At 35.7% G+C, this 25,204-nt stretch overlaps 1 protein-coding gene across 5 annotated transcripts in view; it reads right to left on the bottom strand.

Annotated features, from left to right (window-relative positions):
* CNTLN (centlein) overlaps nucleotides 1-25,204 on the bottom strand; it is a 197,952-nt gene that overhangs the window by 116,570 nt on the left and 56,178 nt on the right. For all 5 annotated transcript variants that reach the window (XM_075527374.1, XM_075527375.1, XM_075527378.1 and 2 more), the window contains 2 exons: nucleotides 15,380-15,542; nucleotides 6,028-6,222 (listed from right to left, as the gene is read on the bottom strand). In XM_075527374.1, coding sequence (XP_075383489.1) covers nucleotides 6,028-6,222; nucleotides 15,380-15,542 — 358 coding nt within the window. The remainder of the gene's footprint in view (nucleotides 1-6,027; nucleotides 6,223-15,379; nucleotides 15,543-25,204) is intronic.

Raw genomic sequence — 25,204 nt, 5'->3', positions numbered from 1 at the left:
GATTAGTTTTCAAAAGTTATGCAATACCTTCCTAAAGTACACTGCATGTCTTTCCTTTTATAAAAAATAATTACAAAAGCTGCACAAAACCACTATTCCTTGTTTTATAGACAACACATGCCTGCATCCTGGCACACCTACAACATTGCAGGTGGAGTCCCAAACTGTCATAGTAAAACACACACAACTGTAACTGAAATTGCATTTTATGGTGAACAAGCGGTAGTATACTGTGATCCCAATAGCAACAATGAGTTCACAGGCTCTATTAGAGAGTTGTAACTCCACACAGCTTTTCTGAGGACAAGGGTATGCTTTCAAACACAGAGTACAAAATCCTTTGTATCTGTCTATATTATCCCAGAATTGTGCAGTTCAAATACAAAGACTTTCTAGAAAAATAATACTACTTCAACAAAGACCTGTATGTTCTCCTTTCTACCTCGTTTAAAAGACACGTATACAAGACATTTTAAGCCTGGTTTCATAACATATTGATATTAAAAAAATGTTTGGAAGCTAACAAATTACTACTGCTTCTTTGACCGAGAATCAGAGACATGCTTATACTAGCTTTTAAAAAAGTGTTTAGCTGTAAGCGACCATATTAAAGTTGCTATAAAAATATAACCAAGATTAAAATTACATCATTAATATTGAAGATCACTTGTGTCTTAAATTTAAAGTTTAAATTATACTTGTCTATGTATTGCAAACACCAGAAAATACTGGTACTTTTCTATTACAAAAATATTTAAATATGGAGCAAATTTAACTTTACAAGCTACAATCTATACCTGTCCTTTTTATAACGGTAATAATCTTCAAATAACAGATACTTTGCAGCTTAAGAGAATACAAACATTTGAAAAATGTTATTGATATTTTCCATCATTAAAGACTAATTATTTACTCAGTAAGTTGTGTTGCCTAAATTGGTCAATTTTAGTTCCATTTTACTTTCTTCAAAGCCCAAGCCTTCAAGCAAACAGTGATAAAGTCTTTTGCCTTCCTCAAACTATGTGCTGCAGTATTACGTAGTTCTAAATGTTCAGTACGATTTCATGTCATCTTGTCCTATACAAATACTTTTTTACTACAGTATTTGTTAGTTGCTTAAAAAATTATATTTGGAGATGTTTATCATTAGTTTCAATGCTTTTTAAATAAATTGAATATTTCTAAAAAATGGAAGATATTTGTGGCAAGCTTTGACCCATAGGGGGTGCCAGACTCAGAAACTTTTAATGCAAATAAATTAAATGGGTAAGTTTTCTAACAGTAAACCTAAGTAAGTGTAATATAAAAGCATTTTGTTAGAAAGTAGTTTCAGTAACTGAAAGTATCCCAATCTATAAAATAAAATTTACAGCACCACACTGTGAACAGGATAGCTGCCTCTTGTTATGCTGTGTCATTAACAAGAAATAGAAAATTAAGACTCAAAAGTGGACTTTAAATATTCATATTGCAATACTAAGTATACTGGACAAAATCTAGATCCACCAAAATAAATGAAAGTTACCCCTTTCCAACTACTTTGCTAGCATTTATGTTTCAATCTAAATCAGCATTTTAAAGATTGTACTATATAATCCTAATAAACTGAAATCACTGAAATACTGATGTTAGAAAACCAGTAAGTCACCCTCTGACAATACAGCTTGAAGGATTTTTGCATGGCAACAATCCATGAAGTTTTTCTTGAAACATTTTATTTATGTATTTCTCATAAATCTTTCTAAATGCAAATTTTTATTTTAGTTACAAATCAGCTTTTTTTTTCTAATAAGCTTAAGTTACATCTGTGTGCAATTTCCTTCATTGTTTTACCGGTATTTCCTATACTGACTGCTTTTAAAAACTTCATAATGAGAAATTAAGATACTATTATAAAAGTGCAAGTGAATTCTGTATTAGGTAGAATGCACATACCTGTCAGATGCTACAGTTACAAATACAAACATTTACGTGTTTGTTAATTACTGTTCTTTGATCAAGCATCATCTCTTAATACTGTCTTCGATGTCTGCACACGTATGAAAAGTAGGAGTCAAGACAGAAATGACTGCCTTGGTTCAATAAACATATTTAAATATATACCATTCACATGGGTAATAGTTATGGTATACTAACCATATGACTAAATGTATGGTATACATCTCAGAGCTAAAAATGAACACCAATAATGAAACAGAACCAAAACAACAATTACATGAGATTAAATTAATCAAACCCCACAGGCTTATGTTTTGAAAACTATTTAAAATGTTTTTGTTGTGTTCTTTTTTACTGTATAGCATGAGCATAGATCTAACGAAAAAGTCTTCCAAATTCAAAGATGCCTAATCTCTCTGATCAGAGAAAAGTACGTGAGAGGTGCTGAATGCACACATACTAACATGAAGTAAATTACTACAGTAAATAGAAATTGACTGTAAAACACATTTAAATTCTTCATCACACACATTACCAGAATAGTCAAAACAAAATCAACCAGAAGTTTGCCCTCACCAACACAAGTGCCACACTGACTAGAATAAGATTACAACATCAAAAAAGGCATGTTTTACCCTTAACAAAATAAAACTGAGATATTCTTGCTAATAAAGCCAATAATATAAAACTCATTTTTCCCTACTTCAACAGCAAGAAAGTTCAAATCCAGGAAAAAGTATGTGGTAACATATGCAACACTGATGTATAATCTTCCTGGCTAGTGAAAGTCTGCAGAAGATATATTGGTGCTGTCGACAGACTGTTAGCATGTCCCACAGGACGAACTTTCAGCAAGGCATGAACCTGAACATGCTCAAGAAATCAGTACTCTACAGCAGAAATATAATTGTCATTTAAACCAACTTCTTTTTTTAGGAAGGACTGTTTTTAAAAAAATGGTAACAGGAAAACTAGTAGATGCCTATGTTGCTTTGGTGTCCTGTTACTTAAGCCTCTATTCCAAATTCATCCTGTTCTACTGATGTTGCAGTCAAGAGACCGTAGAATGAGTTAGGAGGTTTTCTTAATCACGTTTAACTTCAGAACTTCACCAACAACCAGGATTCTGGTTATCTAACAGGTCACAGAAGTAATGATACATAATCACTTTTTTCCCCTGCAGAAACCTCAGCTGTGTAACCACACAATAATCATTACCTTCCTAACATTTACGCAAGATAGTAAAGTTGGTAATGGGAAATTTGGCTGTCATCAAAAAGCAGCCAACAATGAGCATTATGATAGATTCCCAAAAGGCATTTGGGAATCTAGCCTTTCAACCAGAGCAAGACTGCATGTCACTAAAATTTGGGGTATTTGCTATAGCAGAATGGAAGAACATTGGTCAAGAGAAAAATATTAAGCATGTTAAGCACATAAACACATACTGCTTAACATCCCAGTTCTCGTACAAACCTAGCAACTATGGACGCCACGTATACACATTTCCTTCCCTATGAGGCTGCTTCAGTAACACTAATCATTTGTCCCATCACAGCCTAGTTTAAGATCAATTTTCTGAAAAATGAGGGTTTATACACTGCATTTAGCTTACTATATTACATTCATTATCATAAGCTGTCTGCTTTTGCTTCCTACCATGTCTTCTCCACTAGCTTTGGTAAATACCTGACTGAGTTCTTGACAGTTCACATAAATGTTCAACTGATACATTTCTGCAGAATATCAGACTGAACCTAGATTCAGTAACAAAACAGCAAATTTTCTGAATAATCATGACAAGTACACTCCTTCAAATACACTGGGAACAGGGAGAGTGCCAGAGAGTCTAAAAGGCTGAGATAGGATCAAAATGGACACATACTAGAAAGCCAACAGAAGGCCACAGGAAAATAATTATTTGCACCCATGTTCACCATTAAGTAATTTAGGACTGCTTCCTAATTTATATGAAGCATACTGGTTAATGTACTTCTAGTTCAGACACCACTAGAAGGAGACATAGAATAAATCAACAAAAGAAATAGTAACAATTCACTCACAACGGATGCCATTAATTTAAAACATCCAAAAGAAATCAAGTATAAAGTTGAATCACCAATTGTAGGTTGTCACTAGCTTCTAAAGTAGTCTTACTCTTAACCTCAGAAATTTCCTAAAGTTCTTTTAAGAAGTAAACAAAATTGACCCAAGTGAAATTGTCTACTTTGATTTGAAATGGATTTCAGCAAAGCTCCACTAGGAGCTCTTAAAGAAACCCAACTGCTGTAATTTTAAGGGGAGAAAGCAATCTTACAGTTAAAGAATTGCTTTAATTATGAGAAATAAGTAATAGCAATAAATGCTTAGTTTACTCAGTGGGAAAGAGTCACCTGTGGTGTCCCACATGTTCAAAAAACATAGAAAGGTAGGAGGTTAGTGTAGTAACAAAATTTTCTAATACTACTAAGCTATTCAGGATAATAAAGACAAAAGCCAATGCCAAATATTTACACCAGGTCTACATGGGATACGGCGTGACTGTATAATAAACTGTCACACAATATCCAGGTTAGACAATATAGGTGGTGTACAATGTACAGAGCATTCTAAAATCACTTCACAAAGACAACAAAGGCCTCCTTAACCTCAGGAAATATAATCCAGAGATAATAAAAGCTTTTACAATAAAAAAAATAAAGTCTAACAAAATAAACTGCAAAAAACTCTTCAGAGCAATACAAGATGATGAAAACAGAATGATGTATTCAGAAATACAGTCTGAGTATTCAAAAACCATGATCCAAAGCTGTGTTGAGAGCAGAAACAGCTTGAGACTAATTTTATATTTATAACGTTTCAAAAACTCCACCAAAACCTTCTAAAAGAAAAAAACCGAGTTATTTCTAAGAGTCAGAAAAAGGTCAAGAATATATCAAGAGGTAAACATGCCACAAGAAAGACTTAAAAGAATGTGTTTTATCATTTGTGAAACAAAATTATCAAATCATTAGATTAAGGGGAACTTTAAAAATCATACAAAATAAGGGTTAAGAATCCTATGATAAACACTTAAGTCATACTCTGGATAAAATTAGAACATTAACTCTGGAATGACCACCATGACCACAATCCAGGAGATACTGCATTCTGTGATTTTTCTGTTTTACAGCAGAATAATAGTTACACAAATTTTGAGGAATTAAACACTATGGGTTTTTTTTAATATTCAAGCTGCTTTGGGCTCATGAATATAATCCTTGATTACAGACCTACCTTCTCTACCCACACTAAGTGAAGTTTTGCATTTAACGAGCATCATCACCTTCACTGTTTTCCCTTCTCTGCTTAATCAAGGGAAAGGGTGCTAGTAAAACTGAAATGCATAAGCACATCTCATTGACAAATCCATGGAAGAAACTAAGCAACAGAGTTTACAAAACCATTGTGGTTAGATTATTTCAAATACTTTGAAACTCACTTTAAGTCACAAATTGGCCTTTAGAAAATGTCAGGGGTATATGTGTAAGATCTGGCACACTTGTAAAGTTGGAGGCCTGTCAGTGAGAGTGATGGATTTATTATAACAGTTCCAAATGGCACATCAAAGCTTAGAAATTTTTAGACAAATATTTCTCCCCACCATAATGCTTTCTTTAGATCTATGATCTAAAGTTTAGTTGCGTGGTCAGGAACAATGGAACAAATCAGGACCAATACCTTTTATTTTCACAGAGGAAATGTAGAAACGTCACAATTTTTTCCAGGAATTTATTTCCAGGAACAAAATCACTTTGGTTTTATTTTTATATTTGGTGACTTTGTAAGAGACTATAAATAAGAGTTTTGTTGAATACTGACACTGTTTACCAGGTTTTTTCCTAGGACAGATTTAATTGTGAAGTACCTTCTATTAGCAACAGCAGAAATAGTTACACTACTGCAGCAGCATAGCTGCACAGTTTTCCTTAAGAAAAAAAAAAAAAACAACAAAAAATCCCAACTGCAATTTCCTTCAAAACTGTCTGGTACAGAATCCTAACTTAAAACAAGAAGAAACAATTTTTACTATTCTAGAAGTGGACTCACCTGTACTTCACATTTTGGAGAAGAATTCTGATGTACTGCATTTAAAGCATCATGAGCCTGCTGAAGTTGCTCTTGTAACTGACAAATCTTTTGATCTTTTCCAAGTAACTGATCCTGAAGAGAGGCACAGCTTCGCTGCAGTTGAATTTCACTTGTTTTAACAGTTTCAAAACATAAAGTCAATTCATTATAAAGCTATGAGAGGGGAGAAAAGAAATAACAGGATTAAAAATAAGTTCAGTGCAGATAGTCGTATAATACAGGAGAGAAAGTATAATTGAGGTAACTTGCCCACAAAGATCACCCTCTCTTTTTTATGTTTAGACAATTCTTTCACACTTCTTGTCCTACTGCCTTGCTCTATACTGTTGAAAACAGTGATTGTAAAATCACTGAAACTTTAAGTTTGAAAGATGTTTTTCCAGAAAAATACAACTTACATTAGAATATTACCAGTTTCAGTTGCTTTTTTAATGGCATTTATGAATAGAAATGGACATCTAAAAATCAGGATTTGTTTTACTTCTTGAACAGATTATATAAAACACAGAAAATACAAAAGGAAAAAAAAAATCCCTTATTGAGAATAGGCAAAATATGGAAACATCTGTCCTGGGAATGAAATTAAAGGAACATCCTTGTCTTTTATAGAGTAGTTTGATCTTTTAAAACTAACATTTTTAATATAGCTTGGGTAGCAATACAGTGAATTCACTAATGCCTACTGCATTTTGTATGAGGTATAAAACGGTTGTTTAAATAATTATTCTGTGGGAATTTTCTTGACATTAAGTATAAAACCCAGATATTATATTAGAAGTTCTTACCCCTGGCTGTTGCTCAACTGTTCTTGTTGAAACCAGAATATTGTATATATTCTGCAGTCGCTTTAGAAGAGATTCCATACACACAAAGAATTTCTAGAACTACACCTAAGTGATAACTAGCAGTACATGCCATCCAACTGACAAAGAGAACTTATTTTGCAAGAATAAGAGAACTTAATAACCACCCCATCCCTCCAATTTTACCTTTCTTTTTCAATATAAACATCTGAAAACTACTTAAAACAAAATCAGCTTTTTATTAAAAAATATAAAAACCAGTTTGAAAAACAAACCTGTAGTTGAATAAACAACAGTACAGATTCTGAAGGAAATACATGACTCTACAGCTTTACTACCTAAGCGTACATTCCCCTCTCTCTTCATTTCAGTCCTTCATTCCTTTGATCATCCTTTTTTCTCAAAATAAACAATATTGCCTCTGACTACTTATTCTACCATAAAATAATCTGTAGAAGGCATGTACTTCCACAGCTGACAGTCTTCTTTGGAAAATCCGTTTCTGCCATTCCCTTCAACAGAAATTAATTAAATATGAAAATCAGAATTTCCAAATCTGTCAGTAAAGTTTCTAAGTACAAGGAACTAACACAAGTCATTTTACTTGTAAAAACATTATTTTACACTTCATTTTACTTTTTGTCTTGTCAGCTTTATTTAAACGATACACTTCTTTCTCCCTTTCGTCTGCTTACGTTGCTTAGAAGTTCAAGCCTTTGAAAAAACAACCACAACTTTTAAATTTGGAAACAGTCTACCTAACACTTGGTGAGAAATTTGGAAACAATAATCTCCCTTCCTTTTCTTCTTCCTATCATTTTCTACTCCCATGGCCCCTCAAAACCCACTTAGGACAAAGTAAATTACTTCTTGCCTATTTCCAAAGCAGATCAGAGATCATATCTCTCAGGCATAATTAATTCAAAGTCCAGATAGATTGATATTTCAAATGACTCTGGGTCTTAAAAATTAAACTTTTACATTGACATTTCTGTGCCTACTGAATCTTCTATATTTAAGAAAGCTTACATAATCTCTAGAAATGCAAGTTCAAGACTAGCCAATTTCTTATGGAAATCAGTAAGTATCTCACAGGAAAATAAGCAGTTCATTTATCAAAAACATGCATTTTTAGATAATGTCCTTCCAAACGAATGGAACATCAAGACACAGTTATTTCCAGCTATAACTATATAAGCTCATTAGCTAGATCATACTGGTATGACAATTTGCTGGTTTTATGACTAGCAGCACTTAAGTGGTTGTAATTATAGTATCTGAAAGGTAACATCCTAGTAAGATGAATGGAGAACATCAGAAACACGATGCTTTTTTCTAGCTGGCAGCCACATCACCTAATGTAGCTAATGGGTATTTTTGGTAGTCAGCATTTGTCAGGACAAGACAAATAGCATGTCTTTTTTCTTGCATAAACTTTTCCAACCTTTCCTGCTTTGAAAACAGCAATAACAAAACACGTACGTTTCAAGTATAAAACTAGCTAAAAGCTATGTGCAAAAAACGCATTCACACCACCCATCTTTTTACACTAAGGTTTATATATTTTTTTAAATAACACCAATGTAGTAGTTTATAGAACTCTGATTCTTTTTTTTTAAAGATATTTAACATCAGGAAATATCAGAATAAAAATTATCTGTATGAAAGGAAATAGTTTTATCTGCTGTCCACAGATAACTAGAACAGCTTCCAAATTTCCATTTGGCTCCCCATCTTTTCACTTATGGCCATGCACTGTTTTGTGGATTAAATACATGCTTAACATTTATATGGGAATATTTTGGGGCTTTCTGCTCACCCTGTTTTAGAAGAGGCACCACATTTAATCACACTGCAGTAAGCACATTCCCGAACATGCAGAATTGCACAACACAGTGAAACACGTCTACCATTAAGAAAGTCAGGTGTAGAGAGACAAGACGTAAAATGGAGATCAGAGGACTAGAGATGGAACACTGAGTAGAAAATTCAAAAGAAAGACAAAAATATTGTAAATTATTTATCTCAGAACTAGCAAGCTTCACAGAAGACAGGAGTGAAATCTTGACTGTACATAAGTGAGTGGTTATTCCTTACATGAATGTCAATAAGACATGAAACACAAAACCATAAATTGTTCAATCCCCTAAAAGAGGTATAAAAAAATATTTATGCTTACAAGACAGAATGAAAAAGGAAAATATTTAAAATCATTCCTTATACATTTTATGAAATCTGGTAGTTGGAAAAAAAAAAGGCAACAGCAAGCAACACAAGACTGTGCTCTGCAAAAACTGTTGCACTGACTGTATTTTGAGAATCTCTTTCTAATGCTTAGAGCTGTCCTTTCTCTAACAGGCTGTTACAGGTGAAGGTACGTAAAAACAAATAAAAAAAAATTAACAGCATCTGAAATCAGAACACTGGAATAAATCTAGTCTACATGACACGAGCATTATTTATCAGTCAGGAAAGAAGAATAAATTAGCTGAATTACAAAAAATAAAATATCCCATATTTCTCAGCTACCCTAACAATTTCTTATATTGATTTAACTGATTTGACCAGAAAACACTTTTTGCTAGGTCTTTGAAGAGTTACTTAAAACAGAAAACTTCATTAGAACAATAGGTGTGCTTAATGTCATCAAGTAACCTAAAAATGCCAGACCAAAGCTAGGACTTCCAGGAGAACCAAAAGATGTGACTCTAAAGCCTGCCCATATGTAATAGAAAATATTTAACAGCCTGATAATGGTGGGGTGAGGTAAAGTACTGCCCTACATTAAATATGCGTGATGGCAAAATTAAGTTAGGTCAGACCAAGGAAAGCTGAAGAATTCCAACAAAACCTAGTAAAACTAAATAATTAACCCATGCTATCTATTGTATTGTATGTTAGCCAGTGCATACTGGCTTCATAGCACAACTGGAAAAAAACTGCAGAGTGAAACAGTTGACACAAATGACCGACACTAACATTATACAAGTGTGAAGGATTTATTTTAAACTACGTTTAGAGTGCTCCTGTGTATTGAATGCCAATTAACAGCTGGGACACATTTTCCCATTCCAAAATAACTTCCAGTTCCATAATCCAAAAAACATTTAGCTAATGCTCTCACAGACTTTTCTACGATATCAGCTAAAGCACAGAAAGTAGGGACATCCGGGAGATTTCCTTCAAAAGTATACTCCTGTGAGGAACTAACACAAAGGTAGATCCATCCATTAAAATGCAACAGTAGCCAATTATATACATTGGGTGTAAAACAAATATTCTCCTACATTAAATGTTTTATCTAAAAGCTCACACCCTAAAAAACAGTGTATTACAGAGACCTGAGCAAATGAACCCAAGCATACAGCAATATTGAACATATAGTAATGACACTAATAAAAAAAGTTAGTCTAAATTAAGACACAATAAAACTATAAGGGAAACTATTACAGCACCATCACAGAAATCCATGTTACAAGATCATGCTGTTCATGAGAATGTGAAAAGAACAAGGGTGGAAATCAGCTGGAGAAGCTCTAGGGTGAAAGTGAAGAGGCAGTCCAGACAGACTATATACAGCACATTCATGGCGCTTAGTTTTAAAATGGAAAAGCAGAAGTAGAGTGATTTTTTTAAGATGAGACCATGAAGCTTACCTATGATACAAAAGCCAAATGTCAGACACAAGTGAAAGGTTAAGAAGAGAAAGAAAAGATGGATGTAAGTAACATCAGACACCATGCAAGCAAGAGTCACTAGTATAAGCTAAAAGAGAAGACGTGCTTTTCCCAACTTTATGGTACTATATAATTGCAAATACCGTGGTTGTTTTAGAAACCATGTAAAATGGATAATTTAGCAATATCTCTTCTCCAAAATAACAGAAGAGAACATAAAAGAAAAGGACATTTCAGTCTTTTTGATTAGTGGTGTTACTGCAAAAATTCAAACTGATGAGTCCATAATGAATCCAAGTATTTCCTGTTTCCTTGACTGAATCCCCCCTCCATGTGGCCTTCCAGTATTCATCCATCTAATCAGTTTTGTGCAACTCCTTGTGTTGATATGGCACTCTAATGGTGGGGTCAGTGAATTGCTTTTTTGAATATATAAAAATTTTGACACATTTCTCTCAGAAAGACTGTGTTTATCAGCAACAACTTCTCTGTGAAATGCCACGAAAGCCTATTTAGATTTCTTCTTTCTACAGTGTACTGTCAGAGAACATTCAGCAGGCTCATGAAGAACACCAGTCCTAGTTAATGCAGAAAAATATTAATAATTCATACTGCAAATGGTATCGTTTAAAATCCTCCATTGTGGGACCAATCTGATTACAAACAAAATTCAGATATATTTAAATCTTATAATCCTAGCTCAGATCAAAATTGGCATTACTCAAAAACATATTTAAGTAACCTTAACCTTAAGATTTTCTTCCTTTCTTGATGTACAACTCCTCTTGCACTGTCTCACCAGTTTACATAATTTCTTTCATCTACAGCTTAGATATTGTAAAAAAATACATTATCATTGCCAGAAACATTAAGACAGTGGTTTGCAAACTTTAGTGACAGATTTAGAATTAGAGATTATTTACTTTTTTTTTCCAAATACTTAAGCATTCTACAGATATCAATCTACACCATTATGCACAGGAACTATAGCACACTAAGAATAACAGTACAAGGTTTTTCAAGCATGAAAATCATTGCCTGTGAGTGCAGAGGTTAACATCACCCTGAGAGAACCAGAGTCTACCCAGGATTGCTTCAACTTTAACCTGTTGGCACATCTGCTGCCAAAATCTACTTGCTAGCAGGTGACCAACTGTACTGGTGTTTGGTATACAAGAAATAAATAGACTAACCTAATTAACATACTTCCCAACAACAGAAAACAGTATCAAAGCTTGAACCAAAGTCTGAGATAATCCTTATTAAAGATCTGAGTTTCCCACAGCTTTCACAGACAGTGGACTACAAAAATGATGATTCACTTATTACTGATGTGGGCTTCAGCATATTTGAATGGACAGTTAGTTTCTCTCAGCTCTTCTCATGTGTGAAAGAACTTACGTTTTGCATTCCAATTTGAGAGACAACCTGCATTGTTACTACCACTTACACATCTATATGGTTTTAGTTTTTATTTTGTGAATTTAATGCTGCTTACATAAAAATAAAAAAATTTATGTGACTTTTAACTATGCTTAAAGGTTGTTGCATAAAATGGTAAAATTTAACCTTAGGATGGCCAAGCCAGTAACTTGGCATTCTGATTACAATTTCTCAGGCTTGAAGGAAAGCAAACTATCTCCACACACTGACACCATGAGAAGGAGTAGCAAAGGCAACTACAGGCACAAAATTAATCACAACATCCAAAAATGTATCTGACACTACCCTGTTATTATCTACTTTCTGGTGCACTTGATGCAGACTTCTGCAATGCCTCATAATTGAAAACTCTTACTGTGTTTTCCAGTTATGACAAAACTCTAACTATTGAGCAATGCTTTTCTTCACCACAGACATATACTGTACCACTATCCACAGCATTCTCTATTTGTGGTTCCAGGAGCTGAGTTCCAAGACACAAATTATGATTTCCTATTTAATGACAAATAACAGTATGTTCACTTCACTAAAAGAGCCTTCCACTAAGTGATTTTTAATCAGTATGATTAACGAGGAACCTAAAGGCCACATCAGAGCAAGGGAAAGTACTACATTATAAAAACAAAGGCCTTAAATTTTAAATTTCAGAAAACTGTGATAAGCTGGCTAAGAAGTTCAGAATCTCTTCTTGTCTTATTATCCCTAGTATTGATTGAAGTCTCTCCACCTTGAAATTGTTGGTGAGGACAAATCTATTGAGTCTCATTAAATCCAGCGCAGGAATGAAGTCCCTGGAGCATTTGGGACCACTAAAACAGATGCTATACATTTTAGAAAAATATTCCCTATCCTTGAGAATGAGAACTACAGCTGCAATATGAAATAGATATCAATTTGTTTCCATAAATATAAAGGAGTTATTGTAGAACACAGCACCCTTGAAATTTGTACTTAAACAAAAAAAGAAGGTAGGAGTATGTCAAGTCAATGCAACTTGATAAAACAGATTGCAGATCTTCACATGTGTATGCTGCCCACTACAGCTAGACTTGGAAGAGAATTTGTAGTCCTCAATGGATTTACGCATAATCCAGTGCAAGTTCATGACCTTGATCTGGTTTATCAGAAATGTTTTTTTCTTTTATTCAGTCTACTGTTTCATACTACACATTAATATCAGCACAAAGAGTGGTTCTTCCTAAATGGTAGACTGTTAAGACAAACTTGGAATATGTGAGCCAACCACATTGCCTGAGCTATAGCATATACTGCTTATCTGACCACTAACAGAGAGGTCATTGATCTTGCTGTAAGGGACAATATATCATAGGATGTACACACTGATAGGCTCAATGCCATTCTGAGCAGTAGGAAAATATTCCTTTGTGAATATGTCTATGGAATAGCCAACACATCCTTATCTAGCTGTTGCAGCCTGCATATTATTAATGCATGGAAGACAAACAGAACACACATTTGTCTGCAATAGTTTGCCTTTCTCATTCAAGGGAAAAATAGGCATTTGTATTATTTTTATAGATGCTGAGTTTTCCAAAGGCCTGCTGCGACTTCAGTAGGACTGTGTATCTTGCAATTTGGAAAACGCATGCTACTTTGAAGCATTTATAGTTGGGTAGTTTATACAGTTCTTCTAATTAGAAGTATAGAACAGGATTGTCATGATAAAGGAACTCCTTTTCCCCTCCAGAGTTCTCTCAACTCAATTTGCCAGAAACATTATTAGATCTATTCCACTCTGACTTAGGGAATATAACTTTTTTTTTTTTACTTTTTTTTTTACTTTTTTTTTTTAACATTAAATATTTTTTTAACATAACATGTACCCAAGTATACCCATCAGTTTTCCATAAGTAACTTATAATAGCAAAATTATTTCTCATAGGATAGGTTAAATTCTTTCCCAAATTGAAGTAAGTAATACTGGCAAAATCACTATTTTGCAAGGTAAAGTGACCTTTATAAACAGTTTTGTCACACTTTAAAATAGTCTCATGAAAACGCAGTTTTATTTTATTTCATATGTTGTAGAACTAGTCTGGAAGAATATCTTATAAACACTGATGAAGAGAGTTCATTTTGTCTTCACGTGTCTTCGCATTTTTTTTTTTTGAGTGACTCAAAGGATCCATTTAACATCTATAGAAGCATTAATGGGAGAATGAAAAATGAAAGAAATACCAATTCCTGATACCTACATTCTGGTTTTTTTTGGTTTGGTGGTTTTTTTAATTCTACAATTTACTTTGTCTTGCCCCAGATAGGTAGAAATCCCCCTGCCTTGTACATGTTCTGAACAACTTCGATGGAAGTCTACCTGTAGCTTGGCTGGACTACTGTTGTAGTGAATACAAGACTTAATGCCTATCATCACTGCAGTCAGTGATAAACTTGTGCAGAGTTAAGTACACAAGAATATGCTGGGCACTATGTGCTATAAAATGTTAACCAAACACATCTTTAGAAACCCAGTACTGATTCTGGTTTGACTTAGGCCCAGCTTCACAATTTTATCACAAACTGCATACTCTAAGTAAGATGATAAAGGGAAACAACTGTTTTTTGAAAAAGCACTGACAGTACACAATTTCAGAGAACAGTTCCAAGATTGGTAGAAGGTATGTGAAAGTTGTATATACAACTTCTTCCTTGTCTTCTCCCTTCTCAATCTTTCTAAAAAGGAAGGAAACAGATCTTCTCTATTTCTTACAGACTGAAAAACACATCCATATAATTTGTTACACTCAAAAGGAGTTCTGAGTAGTGCACATGTGACAGCTCTTCAGGATTAGCATTTTTGCCGGCATTCATCAAAAATATGAATCTGTTCTGTAAATGTAAATACAGTTTAAAATTTTTAATTAGCTATCCATTTAAAAAGCTATTATGGCAACAGTTTTTCCAGTTAATTTTGATAGAGCAGGGTTTTGCACCTTTAACCAGTAAAACTGTTTGACACTCACATAATTGCATTATTTACAAGTGAAAGGAATTTTTTCTCCTAAATTATCAAAAACAAATTAGAGAATTTATAATTGAAAGCTCTAGGAGAGGAAGAAAAAGAAAAACACAGAAAACAAAATTACATAAAGAAATTTATATGCTTGGCAATTCACTCCCATTTTTCTTCAGATGCAACTAAATCTTAATTGTTAAGGCTCATCAATTCAATGCAAGCAAGGGGCCCTATATACTGGGATGTAATTAGACCAATAAACTCTGTTACTCCGCCAACCATATTTTGGTAACAATGAAGATCCAGAGATCTAACGGAGGCAACACTACACAGTGCTTTGATTACTCTGTCCATTGATAACGTACATATGGATATCAAAATGAACCCTGTGATCATAAAGCAGAATGACATACTTTTTCATATGATGTTGTTTCAGCTGTGTGAGCATCTTCTTGGTCTTTCAGTACTTTTTGTGTATCAGTATTGAGAGCCTGAAGCTGCTTTATCAGCTCAGCCTGCTGTGCTGTATGTTTAATGTTTTGTCTGTAAAGATTCTGCAGCTCCTGTAACTCCTTCCTGTGCAAAACAAGCAATAAAGAGAAATTAAGAAAAAGAACAACAATGACCTCCATTAAACAATTGTGTTCAAATAATTTTATTGTAGATAATGAGCTTCCTATTTTCATTTATTTTTCTGTCAATTGCCTTATCAACACTAGAAGTTACATATAAAATATTTATCACATGCTTTTGTGAAATATCTACAAAACAGTTAAGTTTCAAAATGGAATGCCTTTCAATTTCCCTCTAATGCTCTAACTGCTCTAAAATAAATGGATTTTCACTACTGCATCAACACTTTCTAATCAATATTCAGTTAACTCTTTAGCAGTAAGTGTCAAAATGTAAAATATTTAGAACACATGGACTGTAAAATAAGTTTAATTTTCTCCTTTTAAATTAGACCATCAGGGAAAAAAAAGTTTTTCTTAACTTGCAGAGCATGTGTAACACAAGTCTGTTTTCTGAAATGCATCTACTTTGTATGTCTGCTGATAAATTACTTTTTGTCTGCAGGTACAGCATACTGCAACAAGCATAAGCAAAGTAAGTAAACTTTCATCTGTATTATAAAACAGAACAATAAAAGCTCTATAAACACAATAATAGGAATCGTGTTGTAATGCAACCACAGGATAGATCTAATATAATCAGTCTGCTTGAGAATTTTACTGTACTGCTGATAAATCTTACAAATTAAGGTGGAAACAAAGATCAGTAACTCTTACTTATTATAAACGATTAAAAACTTGGAATATTTTCTGTAACACATGTTAATAGTTCAGATGACTCCATTAATCCCTTTTAATATATTTTCTACTTAATTATCTGTTTAATTCACAAGCACATTTCACATTAGTGTTACATACAGATACTGAAATACAAGTTTATCACTCCAACTAATTTTCTTCCTTACTTCCTGAAAGCATTTTCTTGGTGACCTCCAACACATATGCAACTTCTCTGTGCCTAGAATTATCACCAACAACAAGATATATCACTACATTTTTATAATACTGCTGGAGATGTCCAGTCAAAGGTTAGTGTACAAAAGATTGTATTTTTCTGTGAAACCCCACAATGACAAAGAAATTATTTTAAGGGAACTTTCCAAAAAACATTTCTTAAGACCTGTGCCACTACTTAATATGTTGATTATTCACTGAAGGCACAACATCTGAATAGTTATATAAAAATTGAAATTACATGTACCACAATAGCACAGTCAGACAACTTAGTGTTGTTCAAAAAGTACTGTTTAAAAAAGCCTGTTAACAGGCCAATACAGGAGAACACTTTAAGGACATGTGTACTTAACAGTATTTAAGTCCTACTGTTCTCAATGAGATGTAAAATAGCTCCTCAAAAATCACAACGGTACAGGTGCATTAAGGACTCTTTATATAACAAAACCAAAGTACAACTGCAGTATGTACTTCATACGTGCTAATTTAATTCTGTTCACAAGCACAGCAGCAGAAATAAGAACACAGTGATATATTAGCACTTTCTGACACCCTGTATAACAGGCTTCCAAACAAGCACTTGTTTCATTTCCCCGACTGTGAGTATATACTAGAAAGTGACACATTTTGCACTGCAGTTACAACACAGATTATATTAATTTTGCACAGGTTCTCCAATCAGATCTTCATTTTGTTGTGGAAGGGAAAAACATGGGATAACGTTAATCCTCAGATACTGTTGGAAATGTTGGTAGTAACTGTTGCCAAGACCACTCTGCTATATTGCTGCTCTTTAATTTGTATGCAAACGTTAATTCAGTTATCTGTGTCTGTCACCTGAGAATGCACAGTATTATGTGTTCTCTAATGGTCTGCCCACAAAGTGTATTAAGGTCAATGGGAATCTTTTTTGTTGACTTTATCGTGCTTTGAGTCATATCCTAAAGGGGAGGGGAAGCTAAACCTTGCAGCCACCCAAGAACTGCAGCACAGTAAGAACACATGTTAACATGTTTGCTCATGTTGAATTCAAGGATTTTTAAATGTAAGGAAAAACTCAGTCACAGTTCCATTACACCACATTTTAAAAATCAAACTCTATTTCTTCATACACATATCCTAACTTGCTTTATTTTTCTTTTTTGAATAAAAAGTTGCGCAAACCAAAACAGTTGCAATCTGAAAAATTCTTGAGACAGAGAAATACACAACCACTGTATTTAACTTGTGGGTGTACGTTACAGCTGCTTTTATCCTCTTTAGGGAATGAGGTACTATTTTTACATTGTAAATCCACAAAGGGAACATTATTTTATTTCATTTTTACACACGAAGGAGGAAATGATGCTCAATCTTACCAGGAATTATTCAGCACCAATGGTGCAATACAAATAAATACACAGAATGAAGCACTTTTGATAACAGACAGGCCAACTTGGTGAGGGCAGCTTTAAACTAGGAGTGGTGGGGGACAGAGATGTTGACCAGGTAACAAGGGAGGGAGTTGTGGCCCGGGCTGGCAAGCAAAGGGCACAGGTTGGTGTGGACAGGGAAGACCTCGTGATGAACAATACAAGGCTCAGGGAGACGACCTCAAGTGTATGCACATAAATGAGGGAGTGCTGACAGGACATCGGTATGGGGGAGTCTCTCAAGAGTCTTCCTGGGAAATAAGCACAGCTGGGTGCCCATCTGAAGTTGCTGTTCAAGTGCACACAGCATGTCTGCATGGAAGATGACAGGAGGAATCAGAGATCTGTCTGCAGTTGCAAGGGCTCATTGGGATCACAGAGATAAGGTGAGATAACTCCCATGACTGGAGTGCTGCCACGCATGGATACAGGCTCTTTAGGAAGGACAGGCTGGGATGGCAAGAAGTTGCCCTTTATGTGAAGGAGTAGTGTAAATGGATGGAGCTCTGCCTTTGGATGGGCAATGAGCCAAATGAGTGTGGGTCAGGTGTGGGCAGACCAATGCAGATGACGTGGTGGTTGCCTGCTGATCCTTTCTGATCAGGAAGAAAAATGAAGTCCTCTTCAGAAAACTGGAAGAAGATCCATGTTTGCAGGGCCTTGTCTTTATGGGGACTTTAATCACTCCAGTATATGCTAGAGGTACAATGCAGCAAGGCACAAGCAATCCAGGAGGTTTCTGGAGTGCTTTGATGATAACTTCTTGCCACAGGTGATCAACAGGCTGATGATGGGAGACACATTGCTGGACCTCACACTTACAAACACAGAAGAACTAGTCAGGGATGTAAAGGTCAGGGGCAGCCCTGTCTGCAGCAACCTTGAGATGATGGGAGTTCAGGATCCTGAGAGGAGTGAGAAAAGCAAAAAGCAAGATCACAACCCTGGCTTTCAGGAGAGCGGACTTGGGCATTTTCAGGGACCTACTTGGAAGAATACAGTATAATACCGGCCTGGAGAGAAGAAGGGTCCATGGAGCTTGTTGATTTTCAAGGATCACATCCTCCAAGATCAACAATGGTCCATTCCAATGAGCAAGAAGTCAAGCAAAGGTAACAGGAGGCTTGCATGGATGAACAAGGACCTCCCCTGACTAAACTCTGTGTAAAAGGAAGGATACAAGATGTAGAAGCAGGGACAGGAGACCAGAAGGAATTTAGAGACATCATCTAAGCATGCAAGGATAAGGTTAGGAAAGCCAAAATCTCTTTGGAGTTGAATATGGCGAGGGACATGAAGGGCAACAAGAGGCTTCTGTAAGTACATCAGCAGCAAAACGAAGACAAGGGATAAAGTGAGCTCACTGCTGAAAACAGCAGGGGTTCTGGTAGCAAAGGACATAAAAAAGGCCAAAGCACTCAATGTCTTCTTCAGCTCTGTCTTTACGCAAGTGGTAACACTTGCCTCCAGCAATCCCAGGTCCCTGTGACTCAGTCTCAGTGGAGGAAGATCAGATCAGGGAACATTTAAACAAACTGGACATGTGCATGGGACTTGATGTGATGCACCTATGAGTGCTGAGAGAGGCTCAATAATCTTTGAAAGGTCATGGTTATCAGGGGAGGTTCCTGAGGACTGGAAGAAAGCATGTCAGTCCTATATTCAAGAAGCAGGATCTGGGAAACTAGAGCAGTCAGCCTCACTGCAGTCCCTGGGAAGGTGATGGACCACATAAAGGACAAGAAGATACTGGGAGTAGTCATCATGAATTTACAAAGGGGAAATGATGCTTAACTGACCTGACAGCCTTCTCTGATGAAATGACTAGCTCAGTGGATGAGGGGAGAGCAGTGGATGTTGTTTATCTTGACTATAGTAAGGCTTTTGACACTGTCTCCCATAAAATGCTCATAGACGGACTCATGAAGTATAGGCTAGATAAGTGGACAGTAAGGTGGACTTGAACCTGGCTGAACTACTGGGCTTAAAGAGATGTGATCGGCGGCACAAAGTCCAGTTGAAGGCCAGGCACTAGTGGAGTACCTTAAAGGCTAACATTGGGGCCAATACTTTTTAACATCTTCATTAATGACTTGGACAATGGGACAGAGTGCACCATAGCAAGTTTGCTGATGACACAAAACTGGAGGCAGTGGTTGTTTCACCAGATGTTTGTGCTGCCGTTCAGGGGGACCGTGACAGCATGGACAAATGGGCTGACAGGAACCTCATGAAGTTCAACAAAGGGAAGTACAAATTACTGCCCCTGGGGAGTAATAACCCCATGTACTAGCGCAGGCTGGGGGCTGACCAGCTGCAAAGCAGCTTGTCAGAAAATGCCCTGGTGATCCTGGTGGACACTAGGTTGACCATGAGCCAGTAATGTGCCCTTATGGCAAAGGCCAATGACATCCTGAGCTGCACTGAGAAGACCATTGCCAGCAGGGGGAGGGGATCCTTCCCCTCTATTCAGAAGTGGTAAGACGCATCTCAGTGCTGTGTCCAGTTCTGGGCTTCCCAGTACAATAGAGACATGGACATACTGGAGTAAGTCTAGTGAAGGACCACAAAGATGATGAAAGCACTGGAGCATCTGCCATACTTAGAGAGGCTGGGAAAGCTGGGACTGTTCAGCCTGGAGAAGGGAAAGCTCAGGGGGAAATTATCACCATGTATAAATACCTGATGGGAGTCTATAAAGAAGATGCAGACAGACTCTTCTCAGTGGTGCCCAGTCACAGGAAAAGAGGCAATGGGCACAAATAAGAAACACATGAAATTCCAGTTAAACATAAGAAAAATGGTTTTATCCTGTAAGAACTGGAACAGGCTACCCAGCGAGGTTGCAGAGTCTCCATTCTTGAACATACTTGAACTCGACTGGACACCATCCTGGGCAGCCTGCTGTAGCTGATACTGCTCGAGCAGAGGGCTGGACCTGCTGGAGCAGCGGGACTACACAATCTCCAGAGGTGTCTGCCAGCCTCAGCCACTCAGTGATTCTGTGTGATTCTGTTACTAATTTGCTTGCGGCGTGCTCAAAGAGTACACAAAATCAACCCCATGATAAGCAGAAAAACAGCTACAAGATAAAAATGAATTTCTGATCAAAATATCTATTAATATGCTCACTCAAATCAGCAAACTACTAAGCACTCTACAAGAGAGACACCTGCCTGTCACTGCAGCAGGATAAGGATGTCAAGTCCTAAGTAAAATGATACTCTCAGGCAAGCATGTAACAGAAGATATAATCAAAAATTGCAAATTGGATGTAACAAAGGTAATGAGTTGCATTTAAAATATATGTGCCTATAAACACACCCATATGTATATATGCATCTATACGTGCATACACAGATATATAGAAATGCATACATCTACACATAAAATATATAAATTGTATCTGGATGTGTACATGTATGCATACAAGTAGGATATATGTATAGAAATATAGGCACATATTGACAAAATGTTTCGATATACTGTGCACTCTAAACAAGCACAAACACAAATTTAAGAAAAAAGTCACCATCAGCAGCACTAATTGAAAAAACAATATTCTCTCAGCTAAGCACCAAAATTGAAACACTTACTAGGTCTAATTTTTCCCCACCACCACCACCCTCCCCGTAAACAAGCACACCATGATAAGAGTATTTAACTCCATTTAATATTGAAGTCACCAGATGTTACTGAGAAAAAAAACACCTCTCTGTCTCTAATCTAACACTTCAAGACTAATACAGTAGGAAACCAAGAAATTTACAGAAAGTGAGCTGCACTCTTCAAGTCACAAGGAAAAGCCTGCTATGAAAAATATTCAGGTTTTTCTCAAGTCAAAATAGAAGAGCATAACTAAATTATTTCAGCCACTAAAGTAAGATTACAACAACCTTAGCAGATTCTGCTTTAAACATTGCAAGATTGACACTACATGAAGACGCTACAAACTGGACTGCAGCAAGACTCAAAAGATTTGACACCTTGTCCTGCCAATAATAATATTTAAGATTCATACTGTTTTTTAGGGTGGAGATAGCTCTGGTGCTCACATCTGACAAGAGTGTGAACTAAAGTTTCCTCCTATCCTTAAAAGATAATATTAAATAAAATCTTTATGTCCTGCACATACCAACAGTTTAAGAGTAAACTGTGGCTTCCCAGAGATGTAAATGAAATGAATAGCTACTGTCACTCCAGAAGCTACATAACTGTGCTGCAAATAGTTAATGTTCATCACACCTACCACTTCAGGTGATGTTGTCGGCTTTGTTTCACCACCACAGTTTTGGTGAATATGCTGGGATTCTGAGTAGCTCAGCTACCGCCATTACCAAGGGAATATAAGAGGTTTTGGGGTAATTCAGGAAATCTCTAGATTCCATTACCTATAGTTTAGAAATACAACACAGTGACAGGCACTATGAATTATGGCTTCTCAGGGGAATGGCATAGATACTATGAAATGCTTTACAGCACACAGCAAAGAATAACCTGAAAATCCCAGAGCAGCAAAATAAGGACTAAGTAGAAATCCAACTGCCTCATAACTTACAGCGTGGAGGTAAACAGTAATAGCGCGGGGAGCGGGGGTGTGCCAAAAAAAAAAAAAAGCAATATCATTACAAAAGAAGTGGTTGTAAAATGATCAGGGATAGATTTGGACTAGAAACTAATCATAGGAATGAAGTCCTGGCACACACTTCCAGTAAGAACACAGGGGCAAGAAATTCTAATTCATTTCAGAATGGAACTTACTATATTCGCAAACTGTTTAATATTTCCTGGATACCTGTGACAGCAAGGCTCAAGTCTCAGTGAGTCAAGCAAACCTCTCTAGTTTGATGTTCAGAGTTCCACCAGAGCTCTGTGCCAGTGAGACACAGACCACTGAGTGCTCAGCAGTAAACACAAAGTTCTAAATCCCAATATTTAGCATAAATTTAAAACAAAAATCCCACACATGCATTGGAGTTAATCTTCAGAAACAAACAGCAAGATTTAACGTTCTTCAAGAACATGAAAATGGAAAGGCTACCAGGGACTTGAAATAGACCCAGAAAATCTGTACTGAATGCAAACGTGAAAAATATAACAAGGAAATGCATTTCACAGCTACTTCAGGATTTTGAAATTAAACCCAGTGAGATCAAGAGTGCTTTGCAAAAATAAAGCCAGCAGAGAAAGGTGGTGGCTTCTTGAAGACATCCGCTGTGCAGGATGGATCCTGTAAATACTGTCTGTTCACTGGTATTAGAAAATTTATCTTCCACACCTCAGAAGTATGTGACAGACTTTTACTGACACGGGGTGGGATTTTCAAAAACAGCTGCTATTCTGTAGGACCAGAGTTAGACTGGAATACTTCTTCAAAATTTTGGTCCCTACTAATTTGCTGAAAAAAACTGCCTCTTAAAAGAAAACAGTCCTTTTAGTGTCTACAGACATAGTTACTGTTAAACTGAAAAAAACTCTTGCCAACAAACTGACAGATATGCAGAACAGAGCAAGAAGTTATGATTGCACAAGAAACAGAGCATCAGACCAGTTTACACATAGGCCCTTAGAGACTTTCTTTTCCAATTGATTTTAGCATCTACTGTAAAAGTTTCAGACAGTATTACCAAGGTGTCAGCTGAAAGAGTATTTTTCTGGATCTGCCCATACTGCATATGAAAGAAGACACCAAATGAAGGAAGCCAGTTTCCTTCCTTTCTTCTCTAGAGCTTGTCTCTAATAATTATGACTGTGCCCCCGGTTTGTTTTCAAAAAAGGGGAGGGTGGGGAAGGCAGGCAGGCAGGCAGCAGACAGGGAGAGACAGAGCAGTGGGGAGAACAGAGAGATTGGCAAATCAGATTGTCTTTTTCAGCTCCAAAAGTTGGAAATTGATCATGGGAAACTGGAGATCGTAAAGGGAGATAGGGTATTTTCCATGTTATTTGTCAAAGAATTTTCTACCAGCATTAAATGAAAACTGACCATTCAATGTGATACTTTTATAAGACTAAGTTTTAAACAAGGATAACTAAAAAAAAAAAAAAAAAAGTATCAGTTAAAAAAAACGAACAATCAAATGCTTCAATCATGAAGTCAACACAGTTCTAAGATCTTGGCGTAGGAAGATACGAAGATGTAAAGACTTTATTTTCTCCTCAGATTTTTTCCTTTAATTCTGGATTCGTTGCTTTCTTTAACCTAGGTAAGAGTTTGGCTTTTGTCTACATAGACTTTTATTATTTTTACTTTTTTTTCATTAAGAACCAATAGAAAAATAGTTTTATCTACATGCTGACACCTTGAGAAGTTAAAGAAAAACTTCAGTATTCTGTATGACAAAAAATACAGAATATTTGAAATTCTTAGTTTGTATTGCTAACTACTGAAACTACTGCCTGAAACACTGAATTCTGTATAATATAAGCCATTTAGCATAAGCCTTCTTTTTTCATAATAGAAATGTCAACAAGAAACTTGTAGCCAAAGATAGTTCATTAAGAAAGATTAGCAGACATTGAATTACAATGATATTGATCAAATATATACATATATATAACCTGTCAAGTATAACTCACATACTAGTGATATGGAAAAATACCATCATTCATTGCAATACCAGTTAAATATCTAAGAAGGAAAACATTTCAGCACACAGAAAAACATATATCATCAGTTTGCCAAATTCTTTTCCATAAATTTAGAAGGTCGGTTGTATGCAAAAAAACATACGGAAAAGGACTTCAAACACTTCAAAATAAGTATGTTGTCCACCTTTTTGTTACCTCAACTTCAGGCCTTATGTTCAAAAAAGTACTTATTTTAATTACATATTTAAACAAGATGTCTGTAACAAATTCTAAGAAGTTGTTTTGCAGGGAATAGCAAAGAATACATTTTGAGAAATTTTAAGTTCAATGATTTGGCCAACTCAGTCTGCAATATCCTAAACTGCAACCAACAAGCAGTAACTTTGCAAACCTTTATTACCTGACTTTAAAAATGTCTTCTTTGCTGTCCCTAGTCCTCTCACACATATATATTTTTCCGAGAATAATTTCAGAAGATAATAAAGCCCACTAGTACATTGATGAATTTCACAAATTTCAGTGATTGCCTCTTTCAATACAATTTCCATTAAACTTGCTTATTTTTATTGACTTTTGAAAACCCAATCATTATATATTTTAAATATGAAAATAACAAGACATCATTTTTCCTGTAAAGATTTCAACAAATACTAGGACAACAATCTAGGTCAGAGGCATCAAAAACCATATTTCTAGTTTTTTCCCAAAAAGA

Source organism: Mycteria americana, chromosome Z (assembly GCF_035582795.1).
Source record: "Mycteria americana isolate JAX WOST 10 ecotype Jacksonville Zoo and Gardens chromosome Z, USCA_MyAme_1.0, whole genome shotgun sequence".
Taxonomy (NCBI): Eukaryota; Metazoa; Chordata; class Aves; order Ciconiiformes; family Ciconiidae; genus Mycteria; species Mycteria americana.
This window is presented reverse-complemented; position numbering and strand designations above follow the sequence as displayed.